The sequence below is a fragment of the Emydura macquarii genome, unplaced genomic scaffold (assembly GCF_026122565.2).
Source record: "Emydura macquarii macquarii isolate MOO-44397 ecotype Brisbane River unplaced genomic scaffold, CSIRO-AGI_Emac_v2 contig_1348, whole genome shotgun sequence".
NCBI classification, from domain to species: domain Eukaryota; kingdom Metazoa; phylum Chordata; order Testudines; family Chelidae; genus Emydura; species Emydura macquarii.
In genome coordinates this window covers 5,187,577-5,203,861 of record NW_027131485.1, presented here as the reverse complement: position 1 = coordinate 5,203,861, position 16,285 = coordinate 5,187,577, and the positions used below count along the sequence as shown (strand labels likewise).

The following is a 16,285-nucleotide window of genomic DNA, read 5'->3' as shown; positions in this document are numbered from 1 at the left end:
ATGTGTCTCAGAGGAAGATTATGAACACTCTCAGCATTTAATTGAAGGGGCAGACTTGTTCAATCTTTACCACAAGTCCTTTTCTCCCAATTGTCTGTTAGATGTTTGAATGAAATAGGTGTTAACAAACAAACAAAAAGCAACCCAAACAATTTTAAACAATATGAATATAAATAACTTTCCCTGTCAGTTAATCAGGTTTCACTTGGCTGGTATCCATAATATTATAAATGTAATAGTTTTTCAGTCATCTACAAGGGTTCTAAGAAAAATAAAGTAGACATAATCTGAATTTTTAATATGAAAAACAGAGAAAACCACCTTCCAAACAAAGAGTAGAAAAATACTTCATGCCTTCTTTGTAGATTACAAATGTAAAAAAAAAAGTGAAAGTCCACCCTTCCACCTTTTTTTTTTTTTTTTTTTGAAGGTCATCTTTAAAATCACCTTTGCAGAAAAAACCTGATTTTACAAGATGCAAATATGTGCTCCACATCACAGATGAGCATCAATGCTGTTGTTTTGCCTTTATTTTCTTGGTAAAATTTCTTCTTAATAATACTTAACACTTAAATAATATCTTCCATGGTCAAACTGTGATTTGTGAGCCATATGTGGCTCTTTTACAGTTAAAGTTTAGCTCGCAGAGCCCCCTATGTTCCGTCCCCCCCATTCTCTGCCTACCAGACAGGCATGGGGAGCTCGGAGCTTCTGCCTTGCAGCAGGGTGGTAGGGCTAGAGCATTCTGCCCAGCAGGGAGGGGGGTCTTGGGAGGTCAGTAATTTTGGCCACCCCTGGAATATAAAGTCAAGTTCAAGGTCTTGTTCCTTATCTTCCAGGCTTTCAATGATCTAAAAGATCACTTAACCTTTGGTATGAAGTCTGTGGTCCACACGTCTGCACCCCTGGCACAATGGAACTTTCAACCATAAGGGTAAAACCCATCTTTGTAGGGGGCATGTGACAGTCTATACTATTATGATCACCACTTTTACAAGACTATGATAAATGTTGTACAAAGTATGCCTTGTGAGATATCATTTGAAAACTCATAATCTGCTGAATATTGTTGTCCTGGTAAAATGTGTGTATCAACATTGTATGAGAAGTTACTGGATTCTACTATGTATCATTGTTATAACATGCTTTCAAGGTTAAGATAAGCAGGCACAAACCAGTTTTTCAGAGACAAAGACACACTGGCATGCACAGACAGGTATCAACAAAGTCAAGTGAGCTATTGCTTTCTTAAGCAGCCATTCTCCAGCAACGGGAAGGTATGAATAAGAAATTTATATTGTATCACAGGAACGGATTATGTGTCACCATGACTCAGCAAGAATGTTTGTAGCACAAGAAATTGAATTATAAACACTTGCCTTTACCTCTTCTTCTCCTGTCTCCCTGCTCATAACATCAACAACTCTCAAAAAACTGAACTAAGGGGGGCCTGGTCCCAGGCTGGAAGGAGATCCAGCCTGTGAAATTTACAGCAGCAGATGATGAGACAAAACTTTTGCTTTTAAGGCCAATTAGCTTGTTAAATTAGGTATTAGCTTACATATTACTTTTTTATTTTCTTTTATAACCAATCCTGACTTCTATGCATCAGCACTTATAACCACTTAAAATCTATCTTTCATAGAATCATAATCATAGAATATTAGAGTTGGAAGGGACCTCAGAGGTCATCTAGTCCAACTCCCTGCTCAAAGCAGGACTAACCTCAGCTATATCATCCCAGCCAGGGCTTTGTCAAGCCTCAGCTTAAAAACCTTTAAAGATGGAGATTCCACCACCTCCCTAGGTAACCCATTCCAGTGCTTCACCATCCTCCTAGTGAAAAACTTTTTCCTAATATCCAACCTAGACCTCCCCAACTGCAACTTGAGACCGTTGCTCCTTGTTCTGTCATCTGCCACCACTGAGAACAGCCTAGCCCCATCCTCCCTGGAACCCCTTTCAGGTAGTTAAAGGCTGCTATCAAATCCCCCCTCATTCTTCTCTTTTGCAGACAAAACAAGCCCAGTTTCCTTAGCCTCTCCTCATAAGTCCTGTGCTCCAGCCCCCTAATCATTTTTGTTGCCCTCCACTGGACTCTCTCCAACTTGTCTACATCCTTTTTGTAGTGGGGGGTCCAAAACTGGACACAATACTCTAAATGCGGCCTTACCAATGCCGAATAGAGGGGAATAATCACTTCCTGAGACCTGCTGGCAATGCTCCTCCTAATTTCTGTAGTTAATAAACTTATCTTATTGTTTTATTTTAATCAGTGTCTTTGGATTAAACTGTGTGAGAAACTCCATAACGAAGTTGGTGCATATATAACTTTCCTTTGATGAAATGATGGACTTTCTATGAGCTTGCATTGTTCAGTAGTGTGGTGGACAATACAAGATGCACATTTTTGGAGGAACAAAGCTGGGACTAAGAATTTGTGGGTGTTGCCCTATATGTAATTAATGAGTGACTGGTCAGAGTGCTCGTGTATTTAGCTGGAAGTGAATTTGCATGCTGAAGGCTGTGTGAGCAACCAGGTGTGGCTGTTCTGATATGAGTGTAAAAGGCACCCCAGGCTATAGAGTTAAGGGGACACCACTGTTCAACAGTCCAGATTGTGCCCTGGGGAATGTCACAAGGCAGTTTTCTCAGAGGGTAGTCTGAGACTATGGAATAAACTCCCACAGGAACTAAGGACCATCACAAAACCTTGCCACCTTCTGTTCCAAATACAAAGTGCACTTGGATCTTGCAATCTGACATAAATACATAACAACATATAAACAAAACAACAAAATCCCTACCAAAACACTACACTACACACACAGGTCTCCTATGGGGCAAGGAGAACGAACGAAGCATGTGTGACAGACATAGCTTAATGCACTACTGGAAGGTGCTCAAATGCTAAAGTGATGAGGGTGGTATAAGTGTCAATATACAATAGAATACAAATATTGAGGGTATGTCTACACTTAAACTGCTACTGTGGCACAGCTGCAGCACTGCAGCTGTGCCACATAGTGCTTCAGTGTAAACACTACCTATGCCAACAGAACAGTTCTCCTTTTGGCAAAGGTAGCCCACCTCTCTGGGAAGCGGTAGGTGGGGTTTAGGTTGGCAGAGCTATGTCTCTCAATGGTGCGGTTTTTTCACATCTCTGAGAGATGTAATTATGTCGATATAAGTTCCCAGTGTAGACCAGCCCAAACTAATTACACCTCAATAAGGTAGGTATTATTATTTTCTTAATTTTATATGTAGTCAGAGAAGTGATGTTACTTCCCCAAGACCACACAGTAAATGGTTGTCAACTTAGAACTCAGGTCTAACTGCAAGCCCTGTACTTATTCTTCCAAGCCTCACTTGTAAAAAGAGAGGTTATTTGAAGAGTCGGTGTTTAACAAATAAAGGCTTGATTACAGTAAAGAATAATAAAACACAGGAAAAGCATTGAGTATTTACCTGCAAATGTACCATATCAACTTTTTAATTCTTTGTTTGTTATATCTACATATATACATATGAGGAATCGATTTGGATCACTGCTACTAAAGGCAAACATATACTTCTATCAACCAAAGTAAAGAAGAATCATCAGCTGTCACTTTACAGGAGCTATACCATCATTTCAGGCTAGCTCTCAGAGGACAAAACACTAAAAACAAACAAAACAAAAACAACACCAGAGGGTGGTGAAACCTTGACCCCAGTAAAAACTCCCATAGACTGCAATGGAGTTAGGATTTTCATGAAACACCTGAGTAGGTCTGATTTATTCTGGGCAACCGAGGGCAGTGCTAACACAGAGAGAGACACATCAGCTAGAACTTTACATATGCTTGTAATTTTTGCATAGTTGAAAATTATCTGTACTTCATACTGTAATTCTGTTTACTTGAATCACAATCTTGTTTAGTTGGTATATAAACCAATATTATGTCTTTCTTTTTCTTCTTTTTTTGTACAGATGTGATAAATTCACTAGGAACTGCTGGTGCTTAATACTCTCAATAGTATCAGGCCACGATGTTGAATAATACCTTGGCATCTGTGAACATCACAGGGGAGGTTGAATTAAATTCAGTGAAGCACGGTTTTGGATAATTGAGGGAACATTTACTGTAATTAATAGATCTTGGAGGCACTGATCTTTTTTTTGAGATCAGAGGAAACTTTGTATAATTGAGAAGATTATACTGTATTTGTTGACAACAGGATTATGATCATTTTGGTTAAAATTTGTAATGGATCAAGCTGGCAGCAATTTAAAATAATGTTATGCTCAAAACAGGGAAAAGTTCAGTTTAGGAACATGGTTCCACCAGATTAGGACATCCATGTTTGATAAAAAAAGATTCAGTGCCACTTTTTGTGGAGTGATAGACACTAACAACCCCCTCATTTTTTGATGCATTAAACTGAAAATATTATGAGGATTTTATGTATAATATTTGCTAGTACCCACCACATGCTAGGTGCTTTCCAAATAAAAAGGAATGCCTTATGCACCAAATATCTCACAATTTTAAAATTGATTGGTCAATATTTATATTCTCAAGTATGAGTGGGACTAGTCTGTATCTCAATACCCCCAGATCCAATGAATGCAGCATGCACTGGAATTGTTCTGAAGCCCAAGTCCCTTGAATCAAAGGGATGCAGTGGAGGATGGGATTAGTCTGTACCCCAATCCCCAGCATTACAGGACGTAGTATGGGGTGAGTAGAATTTGCAGGTCAGTCTGTCTCCACCCCAAGGAGTGCAGTGGGAGGTATTAGTCAGCACTCTGCCTCCCAGAGGTGCAGGAAGCAAATTAGCTAGAGCAGTGGTTCTCAACCAGGGGCACATGTACCCATGAGGACACAGAGAGGTCATCTAGAGCAACTCATCTAGATATTTTCCTAGTTTTACAACAGGTTGCATGAAAAGCACTAGCAAAGTCAATACAAACTAAAATTTTATACAGACAAGGATTTGTTTATACTGCTTTATATACTATATCAGGGTTTCTCAAGCTGGGGGTTTGTGATGTATTTTATAATTACACGGTAAAAATGAGAAAGCAAGCCATTTTTCAGTAACAGTGTGCAGTGACACTTTCATATTTGTAGGTCTGATTTCTATAAGCACAGAGTTTTTAAGTGAGGGGACACTTGGGGTTCACAAGGCAAATCAGCCTCCTGACGGGTAGGGAGGATAGTCTGGAGAGGTTGAGACTTACTGAGCTAAAGCCTCTATCCCCCAGGGATGCGGGGTGTATCAGCAGCACCCTGGCCCCTAGGGGTGCAGGGGCTGGGGGGATGGATAGTCAGAGCCCTGCCCCCCAGGGGTTTGGGGACAGGTCAGCACCCCCGCCCCTAGGGGTGCGGTGGGAATGGCCTGCTGGCGGCAACCTCATTCGGCAGCAGGTCGCGGCCGAGGAAGACTCCCCCTTCTCCTCCTCCCGAGCCCGCTGGCGGCCAGCCTAGAGCCGGCGGACCCAGGTCACAGCGAGACCCTGTAGGGGGCGCAGCCGGGCGAGCTCGCTCCGGCTGGAACCGCCTGGAAAGAGCCGGTGCGTTCCACCTCCCCTCCGCGCTCCGAGTCCGAGACGAGCCCGCCCGGCCGTCGGCTCTGCCGAGGGTCGGCGCTCGGCCATGTGGAGAGGTGGCCGGGGCGCAGCGGCGGGAGGCGGGCCCAGGTTCTGGCCTAGGGCCACGGGGCCCAACCGGCCGCCGCCCCCTATCGAGTTCCCCGAGGAAGGGCCGGAGCCGCAGTACGACGGTGAGTGAGGGGGAGCCGCGGTCCGCCACTCTAGCAGGAGCCGGGGGGAGAAAGTGCCCCCAGCTACCGAGGAGGAAGGGCGCTGCCACTGCCCCCAGCAACCGAGCGATGTCCGCCGCGGCGGCCTCAACTCCCCCCTCCGCAGCTCCTCCTGCAGCAGGCTGGGAGAGCGCGGCCCTGCAACTGCCCCCCCACCTCCTCCCCGCCCACGGATGGGGTGAAATTGCCCCCCTTCCCCTGAGGAGAGAGGTCCCCTGGCCCCACGGGCGGATGACACAAAAACCTCCCCCCTGGTCCCGGTCATTGTCGGGATGGCGGGGAGACGCTGAACTTGGCCCCTAACTTCCTGCAAGGCGTCAGCCGCCTGAAGGTAGGGGAGGGTGATGCAAGAGCTGCAGAGCTGTCAGTCATTCGTTCTTAGTTCCCCCCCTTCTTCTGGTGTCTGCCCACTTTGACTCTGTCCTCCTGGAAGTTAGTATTTCTGAGGAGCTCCTGGAGACAGTGTGTTTGCTATGGTACCTCTGTGGCCCCTTGCTGTGTCCTTCCTCCGAGTAGGGGGACTTGGGGAATCAGTGGATGTTTGATGTAAATTGTTAAATGGGGAGGATCATTGTATTTCGTCCCTGTTAGGGCTATTCAGGTCTCTGGTTTTTCTTCCATAATTCTCCTTTCCTTCCCCCTCTCTTGCCTTGTGTAAAGTGTGGCTGTCAGTCTGCTTGGAGAGTGGGTGGGTCCTAAATTGACTTTACTGTGCTGTTAGAAATTCCACTTTCCAGGGACTGAGTATTCCTGTTCAAAGATTACACATTATTACTCTTAAATGAAGGTTTTTAAAAGATCAGGATTTTTTCAGAGAACATTTGTTTTCTAAATATTGTGAAAGGCACATTTAAAATACCTAGATAGATTTTTTTTTTTCTTTCTGTCTTTTCGTAGTTGCCAGAAGTTCAAAAAACTACTGCTCCAATTATAAGGAATGGTCTATGCCAGTGGTTTTCAACCTTTTTTTTTTTATTGGCAGACCCCTAAAATATTTCAAATGGAAGTGCAGACCCCCTTGGGAAGTTCAACCTGTGGTCCATGGACCCTCACTATGGAAATCTTAGACTGAAAACTGACTGAACAGAATTCAGCTATAAATGTTGCACATGTCTGGCATGGCATTTGACAGCGTGGGAGAAAGGGCGCTAAACTGTGGGCTTCTATGGTAACGACAACATTTCCAGGTTTTAACCTGTAGGTGGGGGCTATTCACATACTTTTGATTTATCAGAAAAACGGATTACCTTTTCTGAGATCTGAAACTTTATTTTCATAGTCACCTTGGTGTCTGCGAACCACAGGTTGAAAACCACTGGTCTATGCTACAAGTACAACCATGTTTTACAGACCCACTTTTAAAATATATGTTTGTGTCTACACCCACCATACTGTCTAGCTATATTTGTACTGGGGCATCCAGGCCTTAATAGGACAGTGTGGCAGGAGGACATACACAGAGAGTGGCATTAGAAGCCACTTGCACAGTGCGCTCTGGTGTACAGAGAGTTGGAATGAAGAACTGGCCAAACTGGCTACACAGTTACAATTAGGCATCTGTATGCACAGCAAAAAAGTGTGCTGCTCTGAACCACTCTTGATAGTGTTTCACCAAATCAGTATATTAAAACGCTTACATTGTTTTGTTTTATTTTCAGACTCTGATCTACCAGCAGAACTCCAGGTTGTGAATGGTTCACAAAAACTAGTGAATTTCACTTCTACCATTGCAAACCAGCTACTGCTTGTTTCTCTGCTAGAACATCTTTGCCATGTGTATGCACAAAATCCTGTTCATTCAAGACGTTTGTTCCAAAGTTAGTAAGAGTACCTATACTTTTTACTTTATCTTAAACTGATTTATTGTCATGTGTACCTGTACATAAAATGCTACATTTGTTTTCTGTATTACGAGATCTGTTTGGTAGGTTACATTGGAATATTATTGGAAAACTATAAATCTGGTTCTGTGGGTAGCTGAGTGCTTCTTGGACAGTTGGAAGCACCCTCAATTCCTATCTAACTGGGAGTTAAGGGCATTCTCTATCTTCCAAAAATATGCAGGATCAAGTTGCAAATAATTATTACTACTCTGCTAACAATTCTGTTTCACCAGCCTCCTAAGAAAGTACAGTGCAAGAGAGGTGATATCACTAAAATAATTCTGAACTCATTCCATGAGCTTTATTAAAACCTGGTATTTGAACTATAAAAACAGGGAAAACACTGTAGGAAAGGAATATAATGTAATAGAAATATTCATAAAATGTACACAAATTGTATAATTCTTAATATACATGCAAAAGCAACAAATGTATTATGCAAATCAAAACAGGATTCAAATCAAAGGTATCTTAAAAAAAATCAGTAAGAAAAGGTTCTTAATTTCCATTCTCTAATTTCTATCAACTAGATCTAGTTAACACTGCTCCAGGGTGAATATTTGGATAACTTTTCTACTGTATCAGTTCTGCTTATCTTTGGAAGGTGCTGAACTAAAAAACACACAACATTTCCCATTAACAGTGTGTTTGTGTGTCTATATACACTCCCCTCCATATGTAATGGTGATTAAACTGTAGAGCCAAGTGATGCACATTGTGGATCCATGTGGTATGCAGTAATGCACCTTTTACCACCTCACCTGCCCTCTTCCCACTAATCCAGTTCATTCAGGCCTACTTCTAATATTCCATATATCTGAGCAGCATTCGAACAACTGTCATTTAAAAACAAAAACAACTAACAAAAAGGTATTTCTCCTTCTTCTCAAATGTAGAAATTTCTGACCAAAATGTTATGTGCCTCAATCCCAGGATGGACAATATTCGGACCTGCACTAGTGCCAGATTTAAGGTTTGATATCTGATGATCCTGCGTGGCTTGAAGTGCTATTTGCTGTTGGAAGAGTGTGATCTCAGCACTTGGATTCAAAACATCAGACCTAAAAATACTGACACTTTTATAACTATAGGAGAACAATTTTAGGCCAGTTGTAGAACTTTTTAATAGTTCATTGTAGAATTGACTTGATAATTAAGATGCCTGGCTTTACGTGAGGAGTGATACAAAAATATTCCCAATTAAAAAGTGTGAAAACTGTACCCCTAGGCAAAACCTTAGTTAAGCGAGAGTTAGGATTGAGAATACATAACAGTAATGTAAGCATAAAAAAGCTTTGCAAGAACATGTATTTATTTAATTACAAACAACATCCTAAGAAACAGGTTATAGTTAAATTCAAATTGGGAGCTGAAATTCCATTTCTTTTGGAGTTTACCCATTGGAATTCTCACAGTAGTAAAGGTAAACATATACATAAGTGTTTACAGGATTACAGCACTAGTGTGTAGCAATTTACATATTTTATATGGTTTGATGGATCATTGATATTTTTGGTGTGGAATTTTGTTTCTGTGCATTTCCTAATCATATTCTTAAAATAATGAGAAAATAACAAAAAAAAGAATATTTTCCTTTTTTACTTTTCTGACTATAAATAATTATACACTTCTAATCTCTGTTTTAGCCTTTTAACACAACTCTCTATAAAAGTGCTTCCTTTATTTTGGTACAAGACATTTTGATTTAAATCTTCCTTTTTTGTGCATATAGATTTTGTTTTGAATATTTTCTTTGATTGAACACGTGACTAGCACAATTAAGAAATGTCATTTTAAAAAAATGTTTGTTTTCATATACAAAACTATAGAAATAAACTGATGAAATAAGAGTAATTATATATATATTTTTGTACTTACATGGGTTAGTTTGGACAAGCAATACACTGTGATTGTTGATGACTTGTAAACTATCGTTTTTTTTCTCCTTAGATTAAAAACTTCAAAACTATACAAGTATTCTATCGCTTCCTCTACTATCTATTTCAAGACTAATGTACTTAAAGCTACATCACTGTCTCTACTCTCTATCCCAAGGCAAATAACCACAAGTTCTCCACCACTCCTACTCTTTGTCAAGACAAATATACACAACCAGTACTCTGTCACTATGTCTACTATGACCCAATCAGGTGTTCTTTGTGTACTTATGATTAAGTACTTGACCCATGAAAACTCTTGACAGTGGAAAGTCCCCACTAACTAATTTCAGCCAATAGAGGTGAAGCTTACAAATGACTTGGAGAGGAAGGGCGATGATTGGCTGTTACCCCATAACACTGAACCACGTAATGACCCAGCATCCTGCCTATAACCATAACATTAAATTCAACAGTTGTTCAACAACTTCAGTTAATTACAACCTAATTTCTTTAAATGTAGTTTATGTACATATTTTCAAAGAAACTTCTCTATATGTTTGCTGGGTTTGGTAACAGGCTGCTTTTGAGCTACAGTGATCCAAAGAAACAAGCTCACGGTATTTCCAAAATAAGTCCCTTTTAACTCCTTAGGACTCCTAAACAGTTCTAAGCTGTTGTGTTTTGGTAACTGTCACCAAAATTCCATCCCTCCTTTTCCAGCGTGTAGTAACTTTGTCAGGCCAAGTTTTTTATTCCTCATAATGGACTGCATATTTCACAATTTTGAGAGAGAAACTGACCTTTGCTTAACTGTGGAGCTATGATCAATGCATTCTTTGTGTATTTATATGTACATACATGCATATACATGGGTATGTGCACATGCTCTGGAGGAATTAGTAAAAACCTTGATACTGCCACTTTTCACTAATAGCATAGGGTTGATAGCCTATGGTAGTATGGGTCCTCATAATTTAAATAGACTTTGGAATGCTGTTAGTATTGAGCTCTGATAATACAAGGGTGCCCTATTTGAGGCAGTCAAGTGGGTGGGATGGTGGTCATATAGTTTATTCAGCTAGGAAGGGAAGAAAAAATGTGGGGCACAAGAGTCTTTGGCCCTGAAGGGGGGAAGTGAAGGAATGTGAATTAATTTGGTGTGTGGGAGGGGTTTTCTACAGGGTAACTGTAGTTGGGGTGTGATTAGTTTTGGTTTGGTTCCTCACCAGGAGTGAGGAAAAAGGTGTTTGAATATGTGTAATGGAATTAATTTGCTTTTTCAGATTCAAAATCTTTCAATTATTGTTTAAAAAGAGTTCTTTATGTGACTATTTGATGCATTATCACCATGTGCACTCCGAGCCCCATGCTGACTGAATTATAAGTTATATTCAGTTTCAATAATACAACATGTACTTCTGAATAAAAAGGACGGGTCAAAATGGTTGTGTAAATACCCCCAAGTGGTGTTAGTTTGGGCATTTGTTCCCTTGCTTGTGCTAAAATACAAGTAACCACTGCTCAGGACTTAGCTCATATTTATTCATATTGGGAGGGAAAGACTTAAAAGGCAGTTGGGCACCTAGCTCCTGTTCATATACATTGATTAGCTGATCCCTATACATTTGACCAGGCTAAGAAGTAATGAGGATTAATTTATAGACTGGGTGTACTATTTAAAATTGCAATCCTTTAGTTAGACTTTCTGTTAAGTAACCTTTTTCCTGTTTCTTTTTACAGTAATCTGTCAGACATTCACTAGAATGGGCTTGCTCTCCTCTTTTGCCTTCTCTGATGAATTTAGTACTTTAAGATTGCAACATAACAGAGCAATTACTCAGTTAATGAAAACAGCTAATCAACAAATACGTGGGGTAAGCTTTATGTTTCTTTAATAACCTTTACATTACTGAACCTGCATGTTAGGATTTCTGAAGCAACTTTCTTTATGGAACTATTTTTATATTTGGATTGTGTATTTTCAAAAGTCATACAAAATGGTGCTTTGGTTCCACTTTGGTAGTTTGGGTGGGTATGAGGGAAATGTCTAGATCTATAGATACAAATAGTAACTCTTAAAGTCTTCAGCATTTTTGTTTTATCAGGTCAAAGCTTTATTTTTGTTTAGTTCAAAATTTAGGCATATTGATTTAAATGTTACTATTTTTTGTTATTTACAAGATTTAAGAAAATAATTGGAATTGCTGTTCTGTTATTTTGCTTTCTTGTAGTAAAGTTAATGTTTAACCATTAACTGCACATCAGACTTGTGACACTATATGACTTTTTTTTAAAGGTGAATTTTGTTATTTTATAGGAGCTTGACAATGGAGATTCTCATGCTGTCAGGTATGTGACCAAAGTTCTGTGTCAAGTATTAAAATTAACTTTCTGTCTGAAGTTCTGCACTATAAAAATAATAGAATTCATCTTAGAGTGAAATCATTGCACTTGATATCTTGGGTGTGAGAAATTTGATAAGTGATATTTTTGGCTTAGTCAGTATATGAAATACCTTTGTATTAAAAAACATAAGCTTACTCTTAGGAGGGCTAAAGGTGAAGAGAGATTTTATATTGCTTTTGCTTCATGTAGGACATTGGGTTTTACTTGATGCACTGCTGTATTAAAGTTATTAAATCTTTTTAAGTAGCTGTGACATGATAATCCATTGCCAGAAGCAAAAGCACCTCAGTAGTTTGGCCTTTGATGATGCTTGGTTCTCTATATGGGATTCACAGGTAAATTTCTGGGGCTATAAAGGAAATAGAGGCACTAGCTGGAGTTTCTACATTCCAAGCTGGATCTTCTGATCCTTCTTCTAACAGTATTGGAGAAATACTCCCATGTTTTTTTTCCATTAAATAAAATGACAGAGTTGTTATAAATATTTCCCACTAACTTTAGAAGTTCAATGGAGTTTGGGTGAATGCTGAAATTTTGACATGGGCATGATTATAACTGTACTGCATTTTAGGAAATGCTTTTTCAGGTATCTGGAATGTATTGTGGCTAGAAAATTGTTTTCAGTGGAGTCAAAGAAATTTTGTATTTATTTTGAAAAGGTTTTTGGATCAGATGAGGGTTCTCCCCTCTCTATTATTCTTTGAAGAGAGGTGAGATAAATTTCACAAACGCTGTTGAAATTTTTCTTTTTAAAGTCAAAATGTCCTATGTGGCAGCCGAAAAAAAAGGGGACCAAATTATTAAAGAGAAAATAGCTAGCTTATCTCCTCCAGCTGCTGTAGAGTTAGCAAGCTATGGCTGAGAGAGAATCTGAAATCATTCTAGAAAAACAGTTATTGCTGATAATGGCCTTTTGATATAAACAGTACAACATTTCTAATTCTTACCCTGCTAATCTGTAAAGATAATTCTCATGTAACCTGCCCACCCCTTGCCTCAAACTTTCATCACCAGTGTTCAGTGAAGGCTTTGCTAAAATACACAGTAATACGTTTTCTAGGTTTCTATATGATAACGTAAATACTTTAAAGTTGTCAAAATAGGACTAAAGTTCACCTGGTGGTACAGAATCTATGATTCTGAAATGATGTTTAGTTACTTGCTATTCTGCAAAATTTGGTAATCTGCATGGTTTTCTAGTCATTAATGCAAATTAAATATATTCTTTCTGTATTGCTTACAACACTTATAAGTTAGGTCAGTCTTCTGTTATTCCATTTCTCTTCAGCAGGTTACCTTGTACCACTACTTCAGTAAATCTGCTCCATGCACTTCACAAAATATTGATGTTGGGAACATTAACCTTCTCGTTCATACACTCTGCTGTCTTTCAATTTGCACTACGTGGATAGTGTCATAGTACTTAAGTATTTTTCACAATGTAAATGAAGTTTCTGTGTCATCTCAATCTGTGACTTACATAATACTTTAATTATAAGTTGTGATTTAGTTTAACCAGTAATAAAATAAACTTTTTTTTATTAGTGAAAAAGAAGTTTTCTTTGAAGCACAAACTTCACGTTACTTAAATGAATTTGATGAGATTGCAAGACTAGGAAAAGGGGGATATGGTAAAGTATACAAGGTATTTTTATCCTCTATTTTAACAGTTTTGTTAATAACTGTTTGAGATGAAGGACGGTTTTTGTTCTTAATAGAAAACAAAAATATGCAATAATATGAACTAGGAATGCAAAAGGTTAACCATTTAAACAGTAATCAGCTGTTTAAATGTTTTAAACAGCTAATTACCATTTAAACTGAGGGGGAGGGGAGCGGCAGCTGGGCTGGCTCCTGGCCAGCGAGAGCAGCTGGGCAGCTCTTGCCGCAGGTAAGTGGGGAGCCCAATGGAGGGTGAGCTGCAGCTGGGCTCAGCTCAGCTCCCCACGAGTGAGAGCTGCCCAGCTACCATGGGGGGCTGGAGCCGCCGCTAGGTAGCTCTCACTTGGCAATGAGGAGCCGAGCCCAGCACCGCTCTCTCCCTATCCCCAGCATTTAACCATTTAAACATTCTATTTTTAGAATGTTTAATGGAATTTTTAATTAAACTAATTTTTACATCCCTAATATGAACCTTAGCTGTGTAAGAGGTTTTAGTCCTTCATTTCAAAAGCGTGCTTTGAAGACTCCAGTGAATTTTTGTCTAAAGCAGAATATGTTGTATATTTCACTTTTGTGTACAGTCTTATTCTTAAACCTGAATATGAGATAAATCTTATTTCTCATATGAAGTACTTGGATTTATCTGTTTAAAATAAGCATGGAAGCTTACTTTGTTTTAACTGGCTTATTAAAAAAGAAAATTATTTTAATTTTAATGTGGGTTGGACCAACCAGTGGTGAATAATAACTATTATTTTTACTAACTATTTATACTATAGTAGCACCCAGAAATGACATTTTAGTGAGTGCTATATAAATGTCTAGAAAGACAGTTCCTCCCCCAAGAGAGCTTATAGGCTAATGGCTTGATTTTCAGTAATGCTAAGCACCTGCAGTTCATACTTTGGTTCTCTTTGGACATCAGGTGCTGAGTTCTTCTGAAAACGAGATCCCAAGTAACTAACCTCGTTTCCTCTGTCAACCATGTTGTTATGTTGGGTGGATATTTTATAAATCTAAAATAAAATATTTTTTAGAAAACGAAGGTATTTAGTTTCAGACCCATAAGTCCATGTAACTGTCTAAATATCTGTTTGACCTGGTATTTAGCTGTGACTTTGAATACCTTTCCCAACTTGAGGATGAGCTCTGTGTAACTTGAAGGCTTGTCTCTCTCACCAGCAGAAGCTGGTCCAGTAAAAAATATTAGTTCACCCACCTTGTCTTTCTAAGTCATGTACTATTTGCCAAAGTTTTGTTTTAAAATATTTAGTTGCATTATAATAATGAGCAAAGAACTCATTTCCTATCTAATGTTTCCCCTCTAATGTTACAACCCAAAGACAGTAGTTAAAAATACAAACAATTTACCAATATATAATTGGCAAGGCTATTCAGATTAAGAAGGAACTTTGTGGGCTGGGACTTGTAGTCCCAGTGGCCAATACTCCATATTGAACGGAAGAATGGCTGCAGTGGTGTCCATTTCATTTTATGTAATATTTGACTCTGTACTGCTGCATATTAGGCAAAACTTGGACACCTCTGCATTAGACATTTATGGCCAAATCCAGAAGACCATCTCTAATGTCATTGAGAGGTTGTCCGAAAAGAATATAAGATTTTGACTCTTAGGAAACAAACTGTTGTTCAAATGAGTTTTTGACACATTGATCTAAATTTGTGAAATTTGCTCTATCTAACTTTTTCCTTGTTAAAATTATTTTCAGGTCAGAAACAAATTAGATGGCCAGTTTTATGCAATTAAAAAAATTCTTATTAAGAAAGCTTCCAAAAGAGATTGCATGAAGGTATGAATTTATTTTTCCATGTTCAGATTCTCTGTTTAACTCAGTGCTTACTGTAATTGGTTCCTAATATAATTAGCTATGGAATTAATGTTGTTTATGTCAATATAGTAAGCGGCCATATCTCCTATGTTATAAATTTTGCATATCATACGTTTCTGAACAGAAAGAATGTTTTATATTATCTTAATGTTTGTTTATTTAGCCCTAATCTGAGTCTAATATAAAACATTAGTCTGCAAGATCTTTAAACGCTTTAAAAGAAACACGTCATTTTTATTTTGAACACTGTGAAATAATAATTTGTTCTCAAATTCCAATAATCAGTATCTAGAAACCATTGCTTTTATTCCCTTTGGATTATTTTACAGGCAGATTAAAGGATGACCATAAAGTTGCTTTTTGGTCTTTTTTTCAGGTATTACGAGAAGTTAAAGTGTTGGCTCGTCTGCAACATCATCATATTGTAGGTTATCACACTGCTTGGATTGAACATGTTCAACAGGCATGTCCAAAAGGGGAGTATTATTTGTTATATATATAACCTCATACTTCCCCATAAGCATGGCTGTACTATTAATTTGCAGGAGAACATTAAACTCTCAGAACTGATAGAAGAACCAAAGATTTTTCCAAACAATTTTTCTAGGAAGCATGACAATGGTTACCAGCTCATCAGGTGCCCTTACCTACTGCAGTATCCTGATTAAGAGATAATCTGGGATGTAATGGTAAATTTAGAAATGCAGGACATGTAAATCTACCTATTAAAATATTTGAGTAGGATTTTGGATGTTGCATAGGCTCCAGTGGAATCCAGTAAAAAAACCAAACAAAC

General features: G+C 38.7%; 1 protein-coding gene across 2 annotated transcripts in view; it reads left to right on the top strand.

Moving 5' to 3' along the window:
- Positions 1–5,548: 5,548 nt before the first annotated feature.
- Positions 5,549–16,285, top strand: part of EIF2AK1 (eukaryotic translation initiation factor 2 alpha kinase 1) — a 31,222-nt gene continuing 20,485 nt past the window's right edge. For both annotated transcript variants that reach the window (XM_067550941.1, XM_067550940.1), the window contains exons 1-7: positions 5,549–5,769; positions 7,467–7,625; positions 11,312–11,445; positions 11,889–11,920; positions 13,523–13,622; positions 15,370–15,450; positions 15,866–15,965. In XM_067550941.1, the coding sequence (XP_067407042.1) occupies positions 5,643–5,769; positions 7,467–7,625; positions 11,312–11,445; positions 11,889–11,920; positions 13,523–13,622; positions 15,370–15,450; positions 15,866–15,965 (733 nt within the window). In that variant the 5' untranslated portion in view covers positions 5,549–5,642. The remainder of the gene's footprint in view (positions 5,770–7,466; positions 7,626–11,311; positions 11,446–11,888; positions 11,921–13,522; positions 13,623–15,369; positions 15,451–15,865; positions 15,966–16,285) is intronic.